The following is a 19,427-nucleotide window of genomic DNA, read 5'->3' on the forward strand; positions in this document are numbered from 1 at the left end:
TATGTGTGACATTTCACAGGGGGGAAATAGTAGATAAAAGCATCATCCACTCCTTGGAGTCAGCAGTGATTGAGTGGAGCCATCAGATCCGTGCAGTGGTGAAACAAGACTCGGCAAAGCTTTTGGTTGAAGGCAAAAACCCAACACCGCACACAGAACTGCTCCTTTGGAAGAACAGGTCAGCATATTTCGTTGCAGTTATGATTTATTTGTTTCAGACATGTTTAACAAGTTAAGGAACGTCACACGGTTACATCTGCACAATTCAATTATCTGAAAAGGAGTTGTAAGGAGCAAAGTTTTAGATTATACATAAATGTGTATATATATATATATATATATATATGTATATATATATATATATATATATATATATATATATATATATATATATACCCTGTATATGTGTATATATATATATGTGTATATATATATATATATATATATATATATATATATATATATATACATATATACACAAAACCAGTGAAGTTGGCACGTTGTGTAAATCGTCAATAAAAACAGAATACAATGATTTGCAAATCTTTTCAACCTATATTCAATTAAATACCATGCAAAGACAAGATACCTAACGTTCAAACTGGTAAACTTGCAAATATTAGCTCATTTGGAATTTGATGCCTGCAACATGTTTTAAAAGAAACTGGCACAAGTGGCAAAACAACTGATAAAGTTGAGAAATGCTCATCAAACACTTATTCGGATCATCCCACAGGTGAACAGACCAAATGGGAACAGGTGGGTGACATGATTGGGTATAGAAGCAGCTTCCATGAAATGCTCAGTCATTCACAAACAAGGATGGAGCGAGGGTCACCACTCTGAACAATTGCGTGAGTCAATAAACGATTGGGAATTGAGGACACTAATTGTTGAAGCTTTGAAAGTGGAATTCTTTCCCATTCTTGTTTTATGTAGAGCTTCAGTCGTTCAGCAGTCCGGGGTCTCCGCTGTCGTATTTTACGCTTCATAATGCGCCACACATTTTTGATGGGAGACAGGTCTGGACTGCAGGCAGACCAGGAAAGTACCCGCACTCTTTTTTTACGAAGCCACGCTGTTGTAACACGTGCTGAATGTGGCTTGGCATTGTCTTGCTGAAATAAGCAGGGGCGTCCATGAAAAAGACGGCGCTTAGATGGCAGCATATGTTGTTCCAAAACCTGTATGTACCTTTCAGCATTAATGGTGCCTTCACAGATGTGTAAGTTACCCATGCCTTGGGCACTAATGCACCCCCATACCATCACAGATGCTGGCTTTTGAACTTTGCGTCGATAACAGTCTGGATGGTTCGCTTCCCCTTTGGTCCGGATGACACGATGTCGAATATTTCCAAAAACAATTTGAAATGTGGACTCGTCAGACCACAGAACACTTTTCCACTTTGCATGAGTCCATCTTAGATGATCTCGGGCCCAGAGAAGCCGGCGGCGTTTCTGGATGTTGTTGATAAATGGCTTTCGCTTTGCATAGTAGAGCTTTAACTTGCACTTACAGATGTAGAGACGAACTGTATTTAGTGACAGTGGTTTTCTGAAATGTTCCTGAGCCCATGTGGTGATATCTTTTAGAGATTGATGTCGGTTTTTGATACAGTGCCGTCTGAGGGATCGAAGGTCACGGTCATTCAATATTGATTTCCGGTCATGCCGCTTACGTGGAGTGATTTCTCCAGATTCTCTGAACCTTTTGATGATATTATGGACCGTAGATGTTGAAATCCCTAAATTTCTTGCAATTGCACTTTGAGAAACGTTTTTCTTAAACTGTTTGACTATTTGCTCACGCAGTTGTGGACAAAGGGGTGTACCTCGCCCCATCCTTTCTTGTGAAAGACTGAGCATTTTTTGGGAAGCTGTTTTTATACCCAATCATGGCACCCACCTGTTCCCAATTAGCCTGCACACCTGTGGGATGTTCCAAATAAGTGTTTGATGAGCATTCCTCAACTTTATCAGTATTTATTGCCACCTTTCCCAACTTCTTTGTCACGTGTTGCTGGCATCAAATTCTAAAGTTAATGATTGTTTGCAAAAAAAAAATGTTTATCAGTTTGAACATCAAATATGTTGTCTTTGTAGCATATTCAACTGAATATGGGTTGAAAATGATTTGCAAATCATTGTATTCCGTTTATATTCACATCTAACCCAATTTTCCAACTCATATGGAAACGGGGGTTGTGCGAGTGTGTGGGCTTTCCCACAGACAAAAATGAGACCAACAATAAAAAAATCTGAAAGTATGTAAACGCTGAATCATGAATATGCGGGGATCAACTGGATGTGCAACATCACACATCTTTGACATAAATTTGTAGTATTTTAGAAAAAAAAAATCACAGATGTCTTTTATATGTAACACTTGATCTGTGGTAGATATGCTATCATTTTACTTTGAACTCAAATTAATACAGATTATTATGGGTTAGTAGTTTCTTTTTCTAGTGGAACATTAATAGTCTCACACAACTCAACCCATACAAAACTAAGGTATCAATATTTGTTTTTCAGTTGTGTTAAGCATAGCTGCCTTAATTCTATCCTAAAGGCAGGTGTTTTGCTGGCAGAAGGCTCTTGTTGCATCTTAACAGCTGTCCTTTTGTACAACAATACTCTGGGTCCAAATTTAGACTTGTATTAACTAATCTGAACTAAATCTGTCTTATTCAAGTATGTGAGTTTAAAGCGATTAAGCCTACTCGGATGGGAGCTGAAACGTCTTCCAAGACAATCCGAACAGTACAGTTGCGATTGACTCAAGACCCTGAAAGTACAATGACCTGGATGAATAAGAATATTCACACGCGTATTAAACTTCATGTTCTTTTTAGGTGAGCATCTTATAAAAGCAGATTGTAAACATCTGTAGAACACAACTCTAGTGTGTATAATGGAATGGAATGGAATTTTATTGTCCTGGCACTTAAAAAGTACAGCAACATTTGTTTTCCGTACAACCCATCAAAGAACAAACATAGCGTATACCGGGGGTTGACAGAACACAAAGACTGATGGGTCACCACCAAGCGGCGCCCCGTAGAGAGGTATAAAGTAAATGTAAACATTGGAGGAGGAGGGAGAAGAAAAAAGCAACCCCCAAACTAAGCTATAAGGGAGGAGGTTTTAAGACCCGACAAAAAACCTCAAGCAGCCATAACACATATGAGCACATATTACGACATACAAAACTCGATCAGCTGGTTGTCAGTGGGTGCCGGGACTTGATCCCCGGCCTCTGTATGGATTTGTTGGTTTATATATGTGAATGTTTGTGTGTGTGTGTGTGTGTGTGTTTATTTATATATATATATATATATATATATATATATATATATATATATATATATATATATATATATATATATATATATATATATATGAATGTATGTGTATGTATATGTGTGTATGTCTATATGTGTGTGTGTGTATATATATATGTATATACAATATACTGTATATATATATACACTATAAATGTATGTATGTGTGTATTAGGTTTGTCTCGATACCAACAATTTGGTACCGGTACCAAAATGTATATTGATACTTTGATACTTTTCCAAAATTAAAGGGAACTACGAAAAAATGTCAATGTTGGCTTTATTTTAACAGAAAATCTTACAATACGATAAACATATATTTCCTATTGCACTCAAAGAACAATTTTAGAAGGTTAAAATTAAAGGAGATTAAACACATTGGGTTTTTCTTGTTGCACTCAAAGAACAATTTAAAATTTTCCATAATCGAGAATTAGATTGGAATATAGTAAAAACAAAGCTTTATTAACATAATATTGAATTATTTATGATTTATAGTTGCCAATCTTGGTCTGTGTTTTAAGACAAATACAATCATTAGTAAGTACTAAAAATTAAACGATGGATAAATGTACACAGATAAGCCATGTAGCAGGTAAAACACATTTGTTAAAAATAAAACACAAACTGTAGCAATTTGTTACCAAATTCAGTCATTTTACTTGCACGAGTTGATGCTATTAATGGGCGGTCTTAACTCCGCTAATATTTGGCATCAATCCAAGCAGCTGTGTGCGCGTCTACGTATCTACATGTTGTGTATCTACATGTGCACAACAGAGGAGCTGGTTAACTATGTTATAAGAGTAGTGTATGTGTGTTTGTGAGAATGGCAACATGTTGTCTGAGTGACGTCAGTGAGTGAGTGGACGAGTAAAGAGAGGGATAGATAGCGCATGTACTGCGCAGTAGAGTGATGAACGGGTCCGGTTGTGTCCTGCAAAACTGATAATAAAGCAATGTCAGAAATCGGCGGCCTCGAATTCTAACTGGAAAGCGGAGCTTAGCAGACCCATTGTAAAGTGAAGGGTTACCCCCGACGAAAACATCGACCGTAGAGGGAACGTCTGCCCTGTGCTCATTGATGAAAGTCTGCACCGGAGCCGAACAGCAAGACAGGTGGAACAACTACATTATTACCTGTCACTCTTTAAACTACTTGTGCAGATGTAAATGTTCATTATTTAAAGTGTTTACCTAAGTTTGAAGCAAAGGTCCATCCATCCATCCATCTTCTTCCGCTTATCCGAGGTCGGGTCGCGGGGGCAGCAGCTTAAGCAGGGAAGCCCAGACTTCCCTCTCCCCAGCCACTTCGTCCAGCTCCTCCCGGGGGATCCCGAGGCGTTCCCAGGCCAGCCGGGAGAGATAGTCTTCCCAGCGTGTCCTGGGTCTTCCCCGTGGCCTCCTACCGGTCGGACGTGCCCGAAACACCTTCCTAGGGAGGCGTTCGGGTGGCATCCTGACCAGATGCCCGAACCACCTCATCTGGCTCCTCTCGATGTGGAGGAGCAGCGGCTTTACTTTGAGCTCCCCCCGAATGACAGAGCTTCTCACCCTATCTCTAAGGGAGAGCCCCGCCACTCGGCGGAGGAAACTCATTTCGGCCGCTTGTACCCGTGATCTTGTCCTTTCAGTCATGACCCAAAGCTCATGACCATAGGTGAGGATGGGAACGTAGATCGACCGGTAAATCGAGAGCTTTGCCTTCCGGCTCAGCTCCTTCTTCACCACAACGGATCGATACAGCGTCCGCATTACTGAAGACGCCGCACCGATCCGCCTGTCGATCTCACGATCCACTCTTCCCCCACTCGTGAACAAGACTCCGAGGTACTTGAACTCCTCCACTTGGGGCAAGATCTCCTCCCCAACCCGGAGATGGCACTCCACCCTTTTCCGGGAGAGAACCATGGACTCGGACTTGGAGGTGCTGATTCCCATCCCAGTCGCTTCACACTCGGCTGTGAACCGATCCAGCGAGAGCTGAAGATCTTGGCCGGAGGAAGCCATCAGGACCACATCATCTGCAAATAGCAGTGACCTAATCCTGCAGCCACCAAACCAGATCCCCTCAACGCCCTGACTGCGCCTAGAAATTCTGTCCATAAAGGTTATGAACAGAATCGGTGACAAAGGGCAGCCTTGGCGGAGTCCAACCCTCACTGGAAACGTGTCCGACTTCCTGCCGGCAATGCGGACCAAGCTCTGACACTGATTATACAGGGAGCGAACTGCCACAATAAGACAGTCCATTACCCCATACTCTCTGAGCACTCCCCACAGGACTTCCCGGGGTACACGGTCGAATGCCTTCTCCAAGTCCACAAAGCACATGTAGACTGGTTGGGCAAACTCCCATGCACCCTCAAGGACCCTGCCAAGAGTATAGAGCTGGTCCACAGTTCCACGACCAGGGCAAAAACCACACTGTTCCTCCTGAATCCGAGGTTCGACTATCCGGCGTAGCCTCCTCTCCAGTACACCTGAATAGACCTTACCGGGAAGGCTGAGGAGTGTGATCCCACGATAGTTGGAACACACCCTCCGGTTCTCCTTCTTAAAGAGAGGAACCACCACCCCGGTCTGCCAATCCAGAGGTACCGCCCCCGATGTCCACGCGATGTTGCAGAGACTTGTCAACCAAGACAGCCCCACAACATCCAAGAAGCAAAGGTGCTAATGCTAATCGCCACGTTTGGCGAGGCGTGTTTTAAAGTAACACTTGAAGCGTGGCACTTCCTTGTTTAAAGCGCCACCTTTACCGTTAGTTTTGAAGCCCAAATACCTCCATATTGCGCTTCACGCACCCTCAGTATTAACCAGTAGAATTGTCGTTTTTTTTTGCCATTCTTCCCCACTACGATGTTATCGCTTGTATGCCCTTTGTGGGGGCCCGGTTGCTGGTGGGGCGGGGAGTCTCTGGTCCCCTCGGGGCAAGAAGAAGTGACAACAGAAGCAGTTTTACTTGATGGCCAGCTTGTTGAAATTGTGGAAGCATTCAAATATCTTCGTACAGTCCTTGATAGTAGGGCTGGGTCGATATGGACGAAAAAGTATACCTTGATATATTTTTACTTAAACTCGATATTCGATATATATCTCGATATATTTTCCGGTGAAAGTATACATATAAAGATATTCATTTTTGAGCGAGATTTACTGAAATTGAACTGAATGACAATTGTACTGTAAACAGTCAGTGGCACTTTTATTGACACAGTTAGTCAAGATGGGTATTAACAGCACAGAAAAGAAACTGTTTAAGTAGCACAGAATTACATAACATAAATAACATAGAAAAACATTATTTCTATGTAAAATAAATAACAAAGCTCTGCAAATAATACAAAATGTATCAAACTCAGATAAAAAATTCATTTGCAGGCAGGCACATTTAAATTCCCAGTCGACGACGTAATGGACTGTCACACACGCACGGTTCTGGTCAGCGCCAAGTAAGTGACTTTACTTAATTGTGCGGCTATGATCTTCCTCACTTTGGCATACATTTTTGGCGAACTTTGCAAATTGACAACTCGAGTACAGTTTTGATTTGGGCTTACATGGTAAACAACTCAAATTAATGTTTTATCCAGACGCATACATTTGTCCAAATGTGGCCAAGTAGACGCATTGTGGGTTTCCTGGACGTCGTCAACATCGCTAAAAGAAAAATCTAAGGATGAGAATCCCTCTGCCATCTTCCACTAGTTTTTTTTAATATATAAATCGCCCGTTTGAATATTCCCTCTTCACTTCTCCGACTTTCTCATTGTCATTTGGGATGTCTGTTGTGATTTCCCTTCCTGGTTCGATGACCCGCCCTATCTTGCCTCTGATTGGCCTGTCAGTAATGTTTTGCTCTAATCTTAAACAATCGTGACTCATCATAGTAAACAACCGACCAATCATGGATGCAAGCACGTCTTGGAAAGAGGAAGGGGAGGGGTTTATTATCCCATGGAGTTTTGAGAGGGATTGGGAAGCAGGGGAGAACAATGAGCACAACAAATAAGCGGTGTTTGGTAATTTTGACGTGAAATAAATTATATCGATATTACAATATTTTCTTAATTCATATCTTGTTTAAAAATATATCGATCTATCGCCCAGGCCTACTTGATAGCCATATTTCCTTTTCTGAAAATACTGACTTTATATTCAAGAAATGTTTACAGCAACTTAGTCTTCTAAAAAGATTCCTATTCTATAATCATTTGTAGCAGTTTTGTGGTACCTTGAACGGCTACCAGCATCCTCCGAATTTGTCGATACACCAGGGCAAGGCTTACTAGTGATGGGATCGGCAGTTCTTTTGACTGTACTGAATCACTAGAATCAGTTCCTTAAATTGAGTCGTTCAAAAAATTTGTTCACCGAATCTCCCCCCCCCCCCCCCCAAAAAAAAAAAAAAAAAAAAAAATAGGAGGGGGGTGGGGAGGGTGCATAGTACAGTACAGTGCAGACATTCGCGGGAGAAGCAGCAAATAGGGTGAACGTGAGTCCCTACACAGCTCTGTGCATGCAGTACACCAGGCAGTGAGTGACTTACACAGCGCCACAGTCAGCACAGTTCAGTACGTGAACCTGAATCACTTCTGCAACAGCAGTTCTGTGTGCAGGTCGACGAATCAAGAGTCAGTCAGTAACAGATTCCCCAGCGGCAGATCTCGGTGTGTGTCAGTTCGCGAACGGCACAAGCCCTCAGCACCCAATGAATGACACGCACGGTGACTGAACGAGAGCCTCAATGTGACGTCCTCCTCCGCGACACAGTCAGTTCTCTGTGTCAGTAGGTTCGCGAGTCCTGATTCTGTCGTTCACTGATTGATTCATGTCGTTAATCCGCGGTGAACGAATCGTTCGCTCAGTCCCTACCCCCGCCCCCATGATGATAGCTGGCTGCGTCGTTTGCCGACGTCAAGGGTTCAGTGAGTCACAGAATGCGCCAGTTCCACTCATACCGGCATGGTCGCGGCGGAGCTCAACTGAACTGAGAAAGGAACGAATCAGTTCATGAAGTGATTCGGTTCAGTACGTTCACTCAAAAGATTTGTTCGTTCGAACGAATCGTTCGCGAACGACACAACATTAAGGCTTACTACAATCAGCAGATGTCCTGTTATCATGATTCCGAATAGGAATAACACGACCCTCCTTTTCTCCCAAGAGTCCATTGTGTATCGAGCAACGTTGAATTAGGACAGACAGGGTCCTCCGAATGCGAAGTTCTCGTCAAGAAGATCTTGTCAATTTCTTTGAGAGGCCAGTTGAACAATTCCATTGTTTAGATTTTGGAGACTATTGCAAAAAGAGACTCCAAAAAAATTAAGACAAAAAAAGACGAGACATCCAGCCCATCCACTTTCTACCGCTGGTCCCTATTGGTGTCGCGGGGGGTCGCTGGAGCCTATCTCAGCTGCATTCGGGCGGTAGGCGGGGTACACCCTGGACAAGTCGGACAAGTGGCCACCTCATCGCAGGGCCAACACAGATAGACAGACAACATTCACACTCACATTCACACACTAGGGCCAATTTAGTGTTACCAATCAACCTATCCCCAGGTGCATGTCTTTGGAGGTGGGAGGAAGCCGGGCAAAGAAGCAAAAACAAGAGAGATAAGGAAGAGGGAAGGGAAGCGTCCGCATTTGTCAAGAGCCTGAAATAAGTAAATTAAAATAAAATATTTAGAATTTAGCAGCTTTGAAAAAATGTTTTACTTACCAAATGCAATTGAATGAGTTCATTTGAACGCTATCTGTATGTACAAATATTCTAATTCACAAAAAGCCTTTAAAAATGTATAATTTCCAGGAACTATTAACATCCAGAGAGAAATGTGACTTTGTGTGTTCTCTATACTCTCCTTAAAGATGTGCTGATTTGGAGTGCATTTACTCCCAGTTAACATCACACAAAGGGAACACAATGAAGATTCTTCTGGATGCTGTGGAGAGCAGCTATTCCCTAGCTTTTCAAAACATCCTGCGGGATGTCCTTGCAGGTAATTACACATCATGACAACAGATTGAAAGTGTAAAAGCCACTGTGAGGTCGGCTTTTCAAGTTTGGAGTGTTGAACAGAATATGAAAACAATGTTCCCATCTACCTCTACACATGAATCTACTCAAGTGACTAATCCCCTCTTCACTTGGCAGCGTTGGAGGAAGCAAAGGACATCTGCACCTACTTGACACCACTGCAGCACCTAATTGAGGACATGGAGAATAGAGAATTTTCTGATGTCAAGAGTCAAATAGGCCCAATGATGCACACCGTGTGCCTTGTGTGGGCAAACTCTAGATACTACAACACCCCAGCACGACTCATTGTTCTACTGCAAGAGATCTGCAATGTCTTCATCCAACAGGTCAGCTGTAGTTGGCTGTCTAGCCCTCAGTATTCCGTAGGCAGTGTTTCATGGATTTATGTTATTGCAAAACCTGTTTCTGAATTCAGCACCTGCCAGTAATTGAGTGGTCATTGAAAATGTAATGCAAATGTAATGTTCGCTTTTGGTTTACAGCTTTGAAAGGTCAGGGGGCACAAACACGTGCACATGCATGCTGAGCCAACTCTAATGTAGAGAAAGCAATGACATTATTAATGTCCTATAAATAAAATAAACAATGAACTATTTAGTTTATTTAACTAAGGAACAAAGGCATACACACATGCATTTGCACAGTTAGCCAACTTTAATGTAAAGTTAAAGTTAAAGTACCAATGATTGTCACACACACACTAGGTGTGGCGAAATTATTCTCTGCATTTGACCCATCACCCTTGATCACCCCCTGAGAGGTGAGGGGAGCAGTGGGCAGCAGCGGTAGCCGCGCCTGGGAATCATTTTTGGTGATTTAACCCCCAATTCCAACCCTTGATGCTGAGTGCCAAGCAGGGAGGTAATGGGTCCCATTTTTATAGTCTTTGGTATGACTCGGCCAGGGTTTGAACTCACAACCTACCGATCTCAGGGCCGACACTCTAACCACTAGGCCACTGAGTAGGGGTCTAACATTGAACAATATAATGATAAACCGCACTAAAACTTTCCACGGTTAGTATTACTGTTTTAATTAGTTGCATGGTCACTGATGATGATAGCGTGGATGTGAATATTTGAGATGTCAGATAAAATTGAGTGACTTGTTAAAAAGTAGTCAATGCAAGAAGGTGAGTGGTTAATTGGAGAAAAATAAGTTTATTCCCTAAGAGTGGGGTAATAAGAACGGCAAGCATCACAAAGACCGCAACGTTCATATATTTCTTAAGTATTCCCCCTAAAATTTGGTTATAAGGGTGTATGATTACTTTTTGAGCAACAGTACCGTGATAATAATGATTACCATATTATGAAATTGTCATATCCTTTCAGTCCTACTTTAATGTGATTCATCCTCTCCAGTTATATTCGGGATGCAGGTGGGCCCTCTTCTCTCATGCGATTATGTAAAAAAGGAAGCTGCGCAACTGCATGGATTCTGGCTGTGCTGCATTCTCCTCCTCGAATTAGTCCATCAAATAATCAACCAAAGTTGACTTATATAGCCCTTAATCACAAATGTCTCAAAGGGCTGCACAAGCCACAACAACATCCTTGGCTCAGATCACACATCACGGCAAGAAGCCCCCGGACAACATAGCTCCTAGGATCATTGGGACACGCAAACTCCTCTACCACAATAAGGTGGCAGCTCAGAAAGGAGAAAGAAACACAAAAAAGAAACAACACATCCAAAATATGATTTAGTTTATTTTAGACTGCGACTCAAAAAATAGCAGTGATGTTCGTCTTTAAGATATATATATCTAACATTGTACATTTTCCAAAAAAAAACAACTGTTTTGGAGAGGATTGGGCATAAAGGGTTTCATTTACAATTTAAAGGGGATGCGTCTGAAACCATTTTCAGACGCAAAAAGTGGGTTATAAATGTAAGTGTGGTGCAAAATTTACGCAAAATTTAAACCAAAGCAATACAATAACAAATCAAATACATATTATTTAAACCAAAAGGAAGTGTTTTAAATGTAGATTAAAATCATTATAAGTCCCCTTTGAACATGGCGTTTTGCTTTACACACTCAGCCTGCATCAATTTTCCTTTTTTTTTTAGCATGAGCGGACATATTTTTTTACTGAATACTGCTAAACTCAAATCTGGTAAAGGAGAAAAGTGTTCACGCGCAGTTCAATAAACTCTTACAAACAGTTAAACTGTTAAACTTGTTTCTGCTGTCCAACAACAGGCTCGGGGTTATTTGGTGCCTGAGGAACTTTTCAAAGGAGAGGTTTCTGAGAGTCTCTTGAAAGTTCAGACCAGCCTAAACATCTTGGAGCTATTCAGGAGCACCTACAAGGATCGAAGAGCCAATCTGGACCAATACCAGAGAAACGGAAGCATGGTAAAACCCTGGGATTTTTCCCCTGCTTTGGTTTTCTCTGGACTTGATCACTTCATCCATAGAGTCAAGGCTGCAGAAGTAAGTGTGTTCAATCGCTGAAGGGATTTTTGGACGCATAATATTTTCCTGAGTGAGGTTCTTCATGGATATCTTTTCCATTTCTGGATAGAACATTCTTTTGACGGCCGCAAACTTGCTCAAGCTTGAGAAATTGGAAATTGGAGGTGTTCAAGGTCGAACACTCAGCCAGCAGGTCCAGCTACTCTACCAGGATTTTATAGAGCGTTTCAAGATCTTAACAGAGAAGCCTTATGATTTAGACTTCCTAGACCTCAACAATAAGGTAAGGAGCACTTTTGTATTTGCTTTGCTACTTGGCCTACCACTCTATTTTACTGCAGCTAATGCATCAAAGACAACAAGCAATGTTAACCCTAATCACAACATAGCACATACAATGGGGAACATTTTTATTTAATCCCTTGCTGATTTTGTTAGTTTACACTCTTACAAAGATATTGCATAGTTCATATTTTTTATGGTATGTTTTTTTCTAACAGAGAGAGAGACTGAATGTGAAAATCTTAGAAAAAAACGTATGTGCTAAATTAAGGGCAAGACTAAAGAGCTACACAAGGCTGGAATTGACGACAAGACCTTTCGCAAGAAGCTTGGTGAAAAACAGACAATAATTCAGAGAAATACAAGATAACAGTTAGTCGCTCTCAGTGTTGGTAATAACACTGTTATTTTTTTCAGTAACGAGTAATCTAATTAATTGCTGTTCCTATGGTTGCAACGCCGTTGCCGTTACTGAGAATGTGAATTGGCTCGTTAATACAGTTTGGTTGAATGAATAACTATAATGCTTATCGCTTTTTGATGACGTTCTGGTCGGATGAAGGCAACCAGAGCGCGGGAGCATACTTTCCTTTGCTTTTATATCCATCCGTGTAATTGCACACACAGGGGTGTGTTAATTGTTAATATGTCTCTGATGTGCACATCAATCATTCTGAGGAGTTATTGTTTGACATTTCTTATCCAAACAGTTACTCAGCATCACATCTGAGTGTCGCCAAAATATCCATGTAGGAATCTGCGTACGTCAGACATGAAGTTAGTGTTAGGCACCTCACATTTTCAGTTCACTCTTGATATGCTTCAACTTTGCCATGAATAAGTTCATACGCCAGGTTTTTGTGTGTATGCACGCTTAATAAATGAGGTCCCAGGTTCTTACCCCAGTTTTCCGCTTGATGCGTACCAGCCGCTGAACGGTTACGCCACCGTGACCATTTCATTCTTGTCAAAGTGTCAGTTTTCACCAACGTTGGATGGCTTGTGTGCGGCACTGGCATGACTCTGTACACATTGCTTCTATTTATAGCGGATGCCACAGCACAGTGAATTAATTCAGCAAAAATCAGCTTTTCATGAAGTCTTGCAGAGACAGAAAATTTAATTTTAAATGTTTCTAAATGTTTCTAATATATTATCATATAATAAAATACTCTGTGTTCAAGGCGGATCATTTTTACACATTTAAACCTCCTAAATATGATGGTGTTTCTGAAGGTCCAACATCAAAGAATTGCTGACCTGACATAGAGACGAAGGAAGCAGTGGAGTGGTTAGTCAGAGCTAAATGAGAAGTATGTGTGCTAGCTGGCCAAAGTGTTTGTTGCATTTGTGCTTAAGTTTCCTACAAATACAAACATAAAGTAGTCATTCTTCAAGGCAGAACTTTTGTCTTTTCCAAGTCAAGTCAGTGCCGTCACAGAAGCTGCTGGTGGGTTTTGACGGACGGCACAGCACAGAGACGTTCCGCAACGTAACCGTTCATTAGCCGTTATGCATGCAGTGTAATGAAGTTTGGCAAATAACACTTAAATGATTTGAACAAGGCTTAGGAGAATGGGATGTGGTCACAAAATGTAGCTCTTTGATTGGAAACAGAAATGCTGACTATGAGCCCAACAACACAATTCCTTCTGTCAAACATGTGTAAACATTCTGCTGTGGTGATGTTTGCCTAACTAAAATTCCTCAAAAGATGTCTGCAACCTTGGTTAGCAAGTACAAGAAACACCTGACCTCTGTTCTTGCCAACAGGGTATTCTCCACCAAGTTCTGAGTCATGTCTTGCATTATGTCATTCACTCAAATACATTTACTGTATGTTTAATGAGCAGATCATACCTTTTTAAGTGGGTAAACTTACAAAATCAGCGGAGGATCAACTCACATTTTTCCCACTGTACGTTCTCCACTGGACTGGGGTCACTGCAGAGTATGGTTTTGTGGCCCAAATGTCATCATGTTGCTCATTTGAGTTGTTCCTGAGTCACAGCAGCAAAAGCAATTTAGCTTGCTTGTAAAGACCCAGTTGGCAAAATCCTTTTCGGGTGGCTTCGGGTTAGTGAGATGTGAAAAGCAATATGTTGTGTTGGCTTCCTGTGAGATCACACACACCTTTGTGGTGCCTTAGCTGTGGGCCTAGCTGAGCTTTCTGCCCTGCAGGAGTTTGAGGAAGATGTGAGAGACTTCAAACTGATGGTGGATGACACAGACCGACGACTAGGAGCCATCTTCTGTCACGCCTTTGACGATGCTTCTGGATTGGAGCATGCCTTTAAGGTATTGAAAATAATCCCCCTCATTTACACGCATCCATGAACGTGCGATCAGGGTAGACAGGTGAGCCTCACTTGTCATGATGGGAACCCCCCCCAAATAAAAAAATAATAATATAACCATGAATATTAAAATGTTTCCATTAAAGAAAGGCTATCCGTGGGGTTTTAAAAACTCTTAAATCCAAAAATGTCAATTTAAGGCTTTAATAAAAGAATAGAATAGAATAGATCTTTATTGTCATTGTACATTGTACAACGAAATTGCATGGCTGTTATGACATTTCATAATATTTGTTCTGTTAGTTTACAATAGCTATACTTCTGGTATATTTAGTTAGTTTAACTATTTTGTTTTCCAATGTGAAAGAGCAGTGAATGAATACATATACTTAGAATTTGATTGGATTTTCCTTCATGTCTTTGTACTTTTTTGTCCGTATTAATGGGAAAAGGTCTTCAAATATAATCATTATGGTCTTCAAAAGTCTTCAAAAGTCTTTAATTTGACTTGTTGAAACCTGCAGAGACCCTGAAACTGTCATCAAGCCCTTTTCTGTATATTTAAAATCGCTTTTTAACATTTACTTAAGTAGAGATTACTAAATTTGCACACAAGCCGATCATGAGGCTTCAGCATGTGTTGCCGCTTCACATTCGAATGTGTGTGTATGAGAAAGAGGAACAAGGCGTGGCTTACTGCTGGTCTGTTTGCAAAATGTCGGTAAAATAATGTTTGCAGATACATGTTTACACCATTAATTTATAGTTTGTATACTGTGGAATATAGTTTAGGTGCTCCAATGCCAAACCACTGCATATGACATCAGTAAACACACTCGGAGAAGTGGGGGTGCTCGAGCGAGCAGACACATGTCTCTACAGCGGAAGCCAGCTTTTTTCTTCAAACAACTTTATTAATAACGAACATGGCATTGGTTTTACAAGAAGCCAGCTTTTGTGTTTTTTTTGTCAGATGCAAAACTGTTTCTTTACTGCTTTGAATGAAACAAAATGAATAAATGAATTAATAAATGTGTCTGCCAATATGGAGGATTATATAAATCTAAAATCAAATACTTCTCTAAACTGGACTTTAAGACACACTGAATGTGATCATACAAAGTATGTTTTCATTGAGGATAGCTAGTGCTGCTTGAGATACAAATACAGAAAGGTAAGAACACTTCAAATATTTAATGTATTTTATTAAAGCAAATGTCGGCAAAAAGTATTTGAAAATGACTTTATTAAGTATGTTTGGGTCCCAATTATCGTACGATATCATTATCAACGCTTTTATGAAAGTGATTTACTCCCTTCGTTTTATTGGTATTATGAACAATCTGTACTAACAATGGTTAGAGCATCTGAATTTAAGTTAAACAAATTTCCAAAGGTATCTATGCCTCACCTGGTGTAAAGGTCACAAGGAAAGTCTCTTTTGCGTGCTTGCAGGTTCTGGATATGTTTGGTGGCTTGCTGGAGCGCCCCCTGGTAGCACAAGATGTGTTGGACATATACCCTCACTTAGTGAACATGTTTGGCAAGGATCTCGACTGCTGCAAAGACCTCTACTGCAGGCATATTAAGACTGCAAATGAACTGGGTGAGTTTTGTGACAGTCGTGTCTCTGCACGGCAAGAATGAAACTAAAATTGGCTCCCTAAATTGTTTTTAGGTATTATCCTACAATAATTCTTTAAGTTGGTGTACATATATAGAAATGTTTGGACAATTATTTTACTTCTGCAAAGATGGTCCTGTCTCTTTGTTGTTGTAGTCCATAAATACACTATGACCAGAGAAAATCATTGACTATGGACGCGAGTGCGATCGCTCCTCCATATGAGATGCACACATCCATCGCACATGTATCCTCTTCTCTGGCCTTGATTTAGAGGAATAATGTCTATCCTAATTAACAATACACTTGTGTTCAGTCACAGACATTGTGGTAAACCTATGTGTAACAATAATCCTCTAGTCAGTAAGAATATGCCAGAAGTTGCTGGAAGGCTGAGATGGGCCCAGGAGTTGCAGCTGCGAATCCAGACTTCTTTCTCCAAATTCAGACACCTCTCCTACCCGTGAGTATACTTTCTCGCCTCAAGGATTAAAGCTAAAAAAAACATACAATATAATCACTGTACGGACACAATTATGGAGTCTCACCACTTTAATCTTATAAATTATTCAAGCATCTCAATGACTCTTAAATATTTTCCTTATCAAGACATTTTAATATGTTTGTGTTGAAGGTTTTAGCAGCCCATACACAGGTCATGAATGTTTCTGAATCGATGGACAAATGTCCAAATATGCATCTTTAAAAAAATAATACGGACGGTTATAATATGTGGAAGTAGCGTGGACACACACAAAGCAAAACCAGGCAGAAGGAGAGGCGAAACGATGCTAACGCTTAAGTTATCTTGAATATGAAGTAGTAAAACAGCACAAGAATAACTGTTTTTTACACTTCAACAGAAGTCTAACTGGAACCGCGTTACACCAGAGAGTAACCAGCTGAGAAGAGTAAAGTAGCAAGTACCGTACATGAGTAAATTAGGAGAGATAATAATATCCACGCAGTGCGACATCACTGTGAGCTATTTTTTTGAATAAGTTGATTCGACACACCTCTCTAAACGACGTGCTTATGCTGACCAAGGAGGGCCAGGTGCAAAATGTGTGTGCTTTCCGTGGTTAGAGAGGCACATCGCTCAGCAGGATAATACAATGCTGATCATGTCTAGTCACACAGACACATACATACATGTATGTGTATATATATATATATATATATATATATATATATATATATATATATATATATATATATATATATATATATATATATATATATATATATATATATATATATATATGTGTGTGTATATAATATATACAGTATGTACATGTATATATATGTGTATGTAGGTATTAGGGTTGTACGGTATACTGGTACTAGTGTAGTATCGCGGTACTAATGAATCAAAAACGCTACTATTTATACTCTGTTTGAAAATGACCAGTTCCCAATTTTATTTTTAATTTAAAAATGTTTAACGGTCATGACGACACTGGGTTTACGAGCAGCGTAACATGTTCGGCAGCGCACAATCACAGAGTACTTACAAGCAGACACAGTGTGTAGACAGAAAAGGGAGAATGGATGCATTTTGGCCTAAAAACTTGACGATAAAGGTGAAGCTATAAGACTGCAACGCCCTCAGGAAGAGGTGCTTTAAAACATGGCTAGCTAGCTAGCAGCAAACATCCATCCGCAGTCGGTAGTGTTTTAGCTACTTCTAAATCACTAATCCTCGCCTCCATGGCGACAAATAAAGTACATTTCTTACAAGTATCATCCCTGCAGGACAAGGAATACAATAGCGTATCTAGTCGATACTACTATGATTACATCAGTATTTTTTATTGTCACAAAATCTTTATTCCTTTTTTTAAAATTCATATTCTGTTTATAAACTCAGTAAATATGTCCCTGGACACATGAGGACTTTAAATATGACCAATGTATGATCCTGTAACGACTTGGTATCGGACCGATACCTAAATTTGTGGTATGATCCAAAACTAATGTAAAGTATCCAAACAACAGAAGAATAAGTGATTATTACATTTTAACAGAAGTGTAGATATAACTTGTTGAAACGGAAAATAACCAGATATTAGCAGTAAATGAACAAGTGGATTAATAATCAATTTTTACAGCTTGTCCTTTATAATGTTGACAAAATAATAGAATGAGAAATGACACAATATGTTACTGCATAGGTCAGCAGACAAATTAGGAGCCTTTGTTTGCTTCCTTACTACTAAAAGACAAGTTTCCTAGTATGTTCACTATTTTTTTTCAGGCCAAAATTGTTCTTCGATTGCAATAAGAAACATATGTTTAATATACCGTAAGATTTTTTGTTAAAATAAAGCCAATAATGCAATTTTTTTGTGGTCCCCTTTATTTAGAAAAACATCGAAATACATTTTGGTACCATCATCGATATCATATATATGATGTACATATACATATATAATATATGTTACATGATACAGTGTGTATGTATATATATATATATATATATATATATATATATATATATATATATATATATATATATATATATATATATATATATATATATATATATGTGTGTATATATATATGTATATATATATATATATTTATATGTATACGTGTGTATATATATGTGTATAAATGATACAGTGTATATATATATATATATATATATATACATATACACATATATATATATGTATATATATATATATATATATATATATATATATATATAAATATATACTGTATATAAATATATATATATATATATATATACTGTATATACATACATATATATATATATATATATATATATGTATATATATATATATATATATATGTATATATATATATATATATATATGTATATATATATATATATATATATATATATATATATATATATATATATATGTATGTGTGTGTGTGTGTGTGTATATGTATATATACATACATGTACTGTATATTTTTTTTAAATGTCATTAAGTGTCTTGAAAACATTTCCATATGCTAATAATGTCTTTGAGCCAGGTGCCTCGAGTCTGCACAAGGAGTCCGGGTCATTCAGAAGTATGAGGAGATGATGCAACTTCTTGACAGGTTAGAGCACACATCATGACTCGCTGTATTGCTTGACATGTCATCATACATCCATTTACATATTTCTGAATACAAGAACAGGATGGGAGATAAAACAGAATTGATTGTGAAGGTGCGGCCTGACTGTTTAAGGAAAGTCAAGATCATGTATTTGATAACATCCTCATCGACTAAATATGTCATTTAGTTTAGTTTACCAAGCAGGCCACATGGCAGGCTGTGTAGACATGCAGCTGCAGGCATGATTGATGTTCTCATTACTGTTGTATTGCTCTGCAGATGCTCTCACAGGACTCTCATAATCTCATGCCCTGTTACTGCTCACTG

The 19,427-nt window shown here is 39.4% G+C and overlaps 1 protein-coding gene across 1 annotated transcript in view; it reads left to right on the forward strand.

The window, feature by feature from the left end:
* LOC140679143 (dynein beta chain, ciliary-like) overlaps positions 1-16,489 on the forward strand; it is a 30,422-nt gene extending 13,933 nt beyond the window's left edge. The window contains exons 3-10 of the mRNA XM_072914098.1: positions 20-178; positions 9,223-9,353; positions 9,509-9,720; positions 11,604-11,837; positions 11,929-12,102; positions 14,283-14,399; positions 15,854-16,019; positions 16,383-16,489. Of these exons, the coding sequence (XP_072770199.1) occupies positions 20-178; positions 9,223-9,353; positions 9,509-9,720; positions 11,604-11,837; positions 11,929-12,102; positions 14,283-14,399; positions 15,854-16,019; positions 16,383-16,489 (1,300 nt within the window). The remainder of the gene's footprint in view (positions 1-19; positions 179-9,222; positions 9,354-9,508; positions 9,721-11,603; positions 11,838-11,928; positions 12,103-14,282; positions 14,400-15,853; positions 16,020-16,382) is intronic.
* The last annotated feature ends 2,938 nt before the right edge of the window (positions 16,490-19,427 follow it).

This window comes from Nerophis lumbriciformis, linkage group LG11 (assembly GCF_033978685.3).
Source record: "Nerophis lumbriciformis linkage group LG11, RoL_Nlum_v2.1, whole genome shotgun sequence".
NCBI classification, from domain to species: Eukaryota; Metazoa; Chordata; class Actinopteri; order Syngnathiformes; family Syngnathidae; genus Nerophis; species Nerophis lumbriciformis.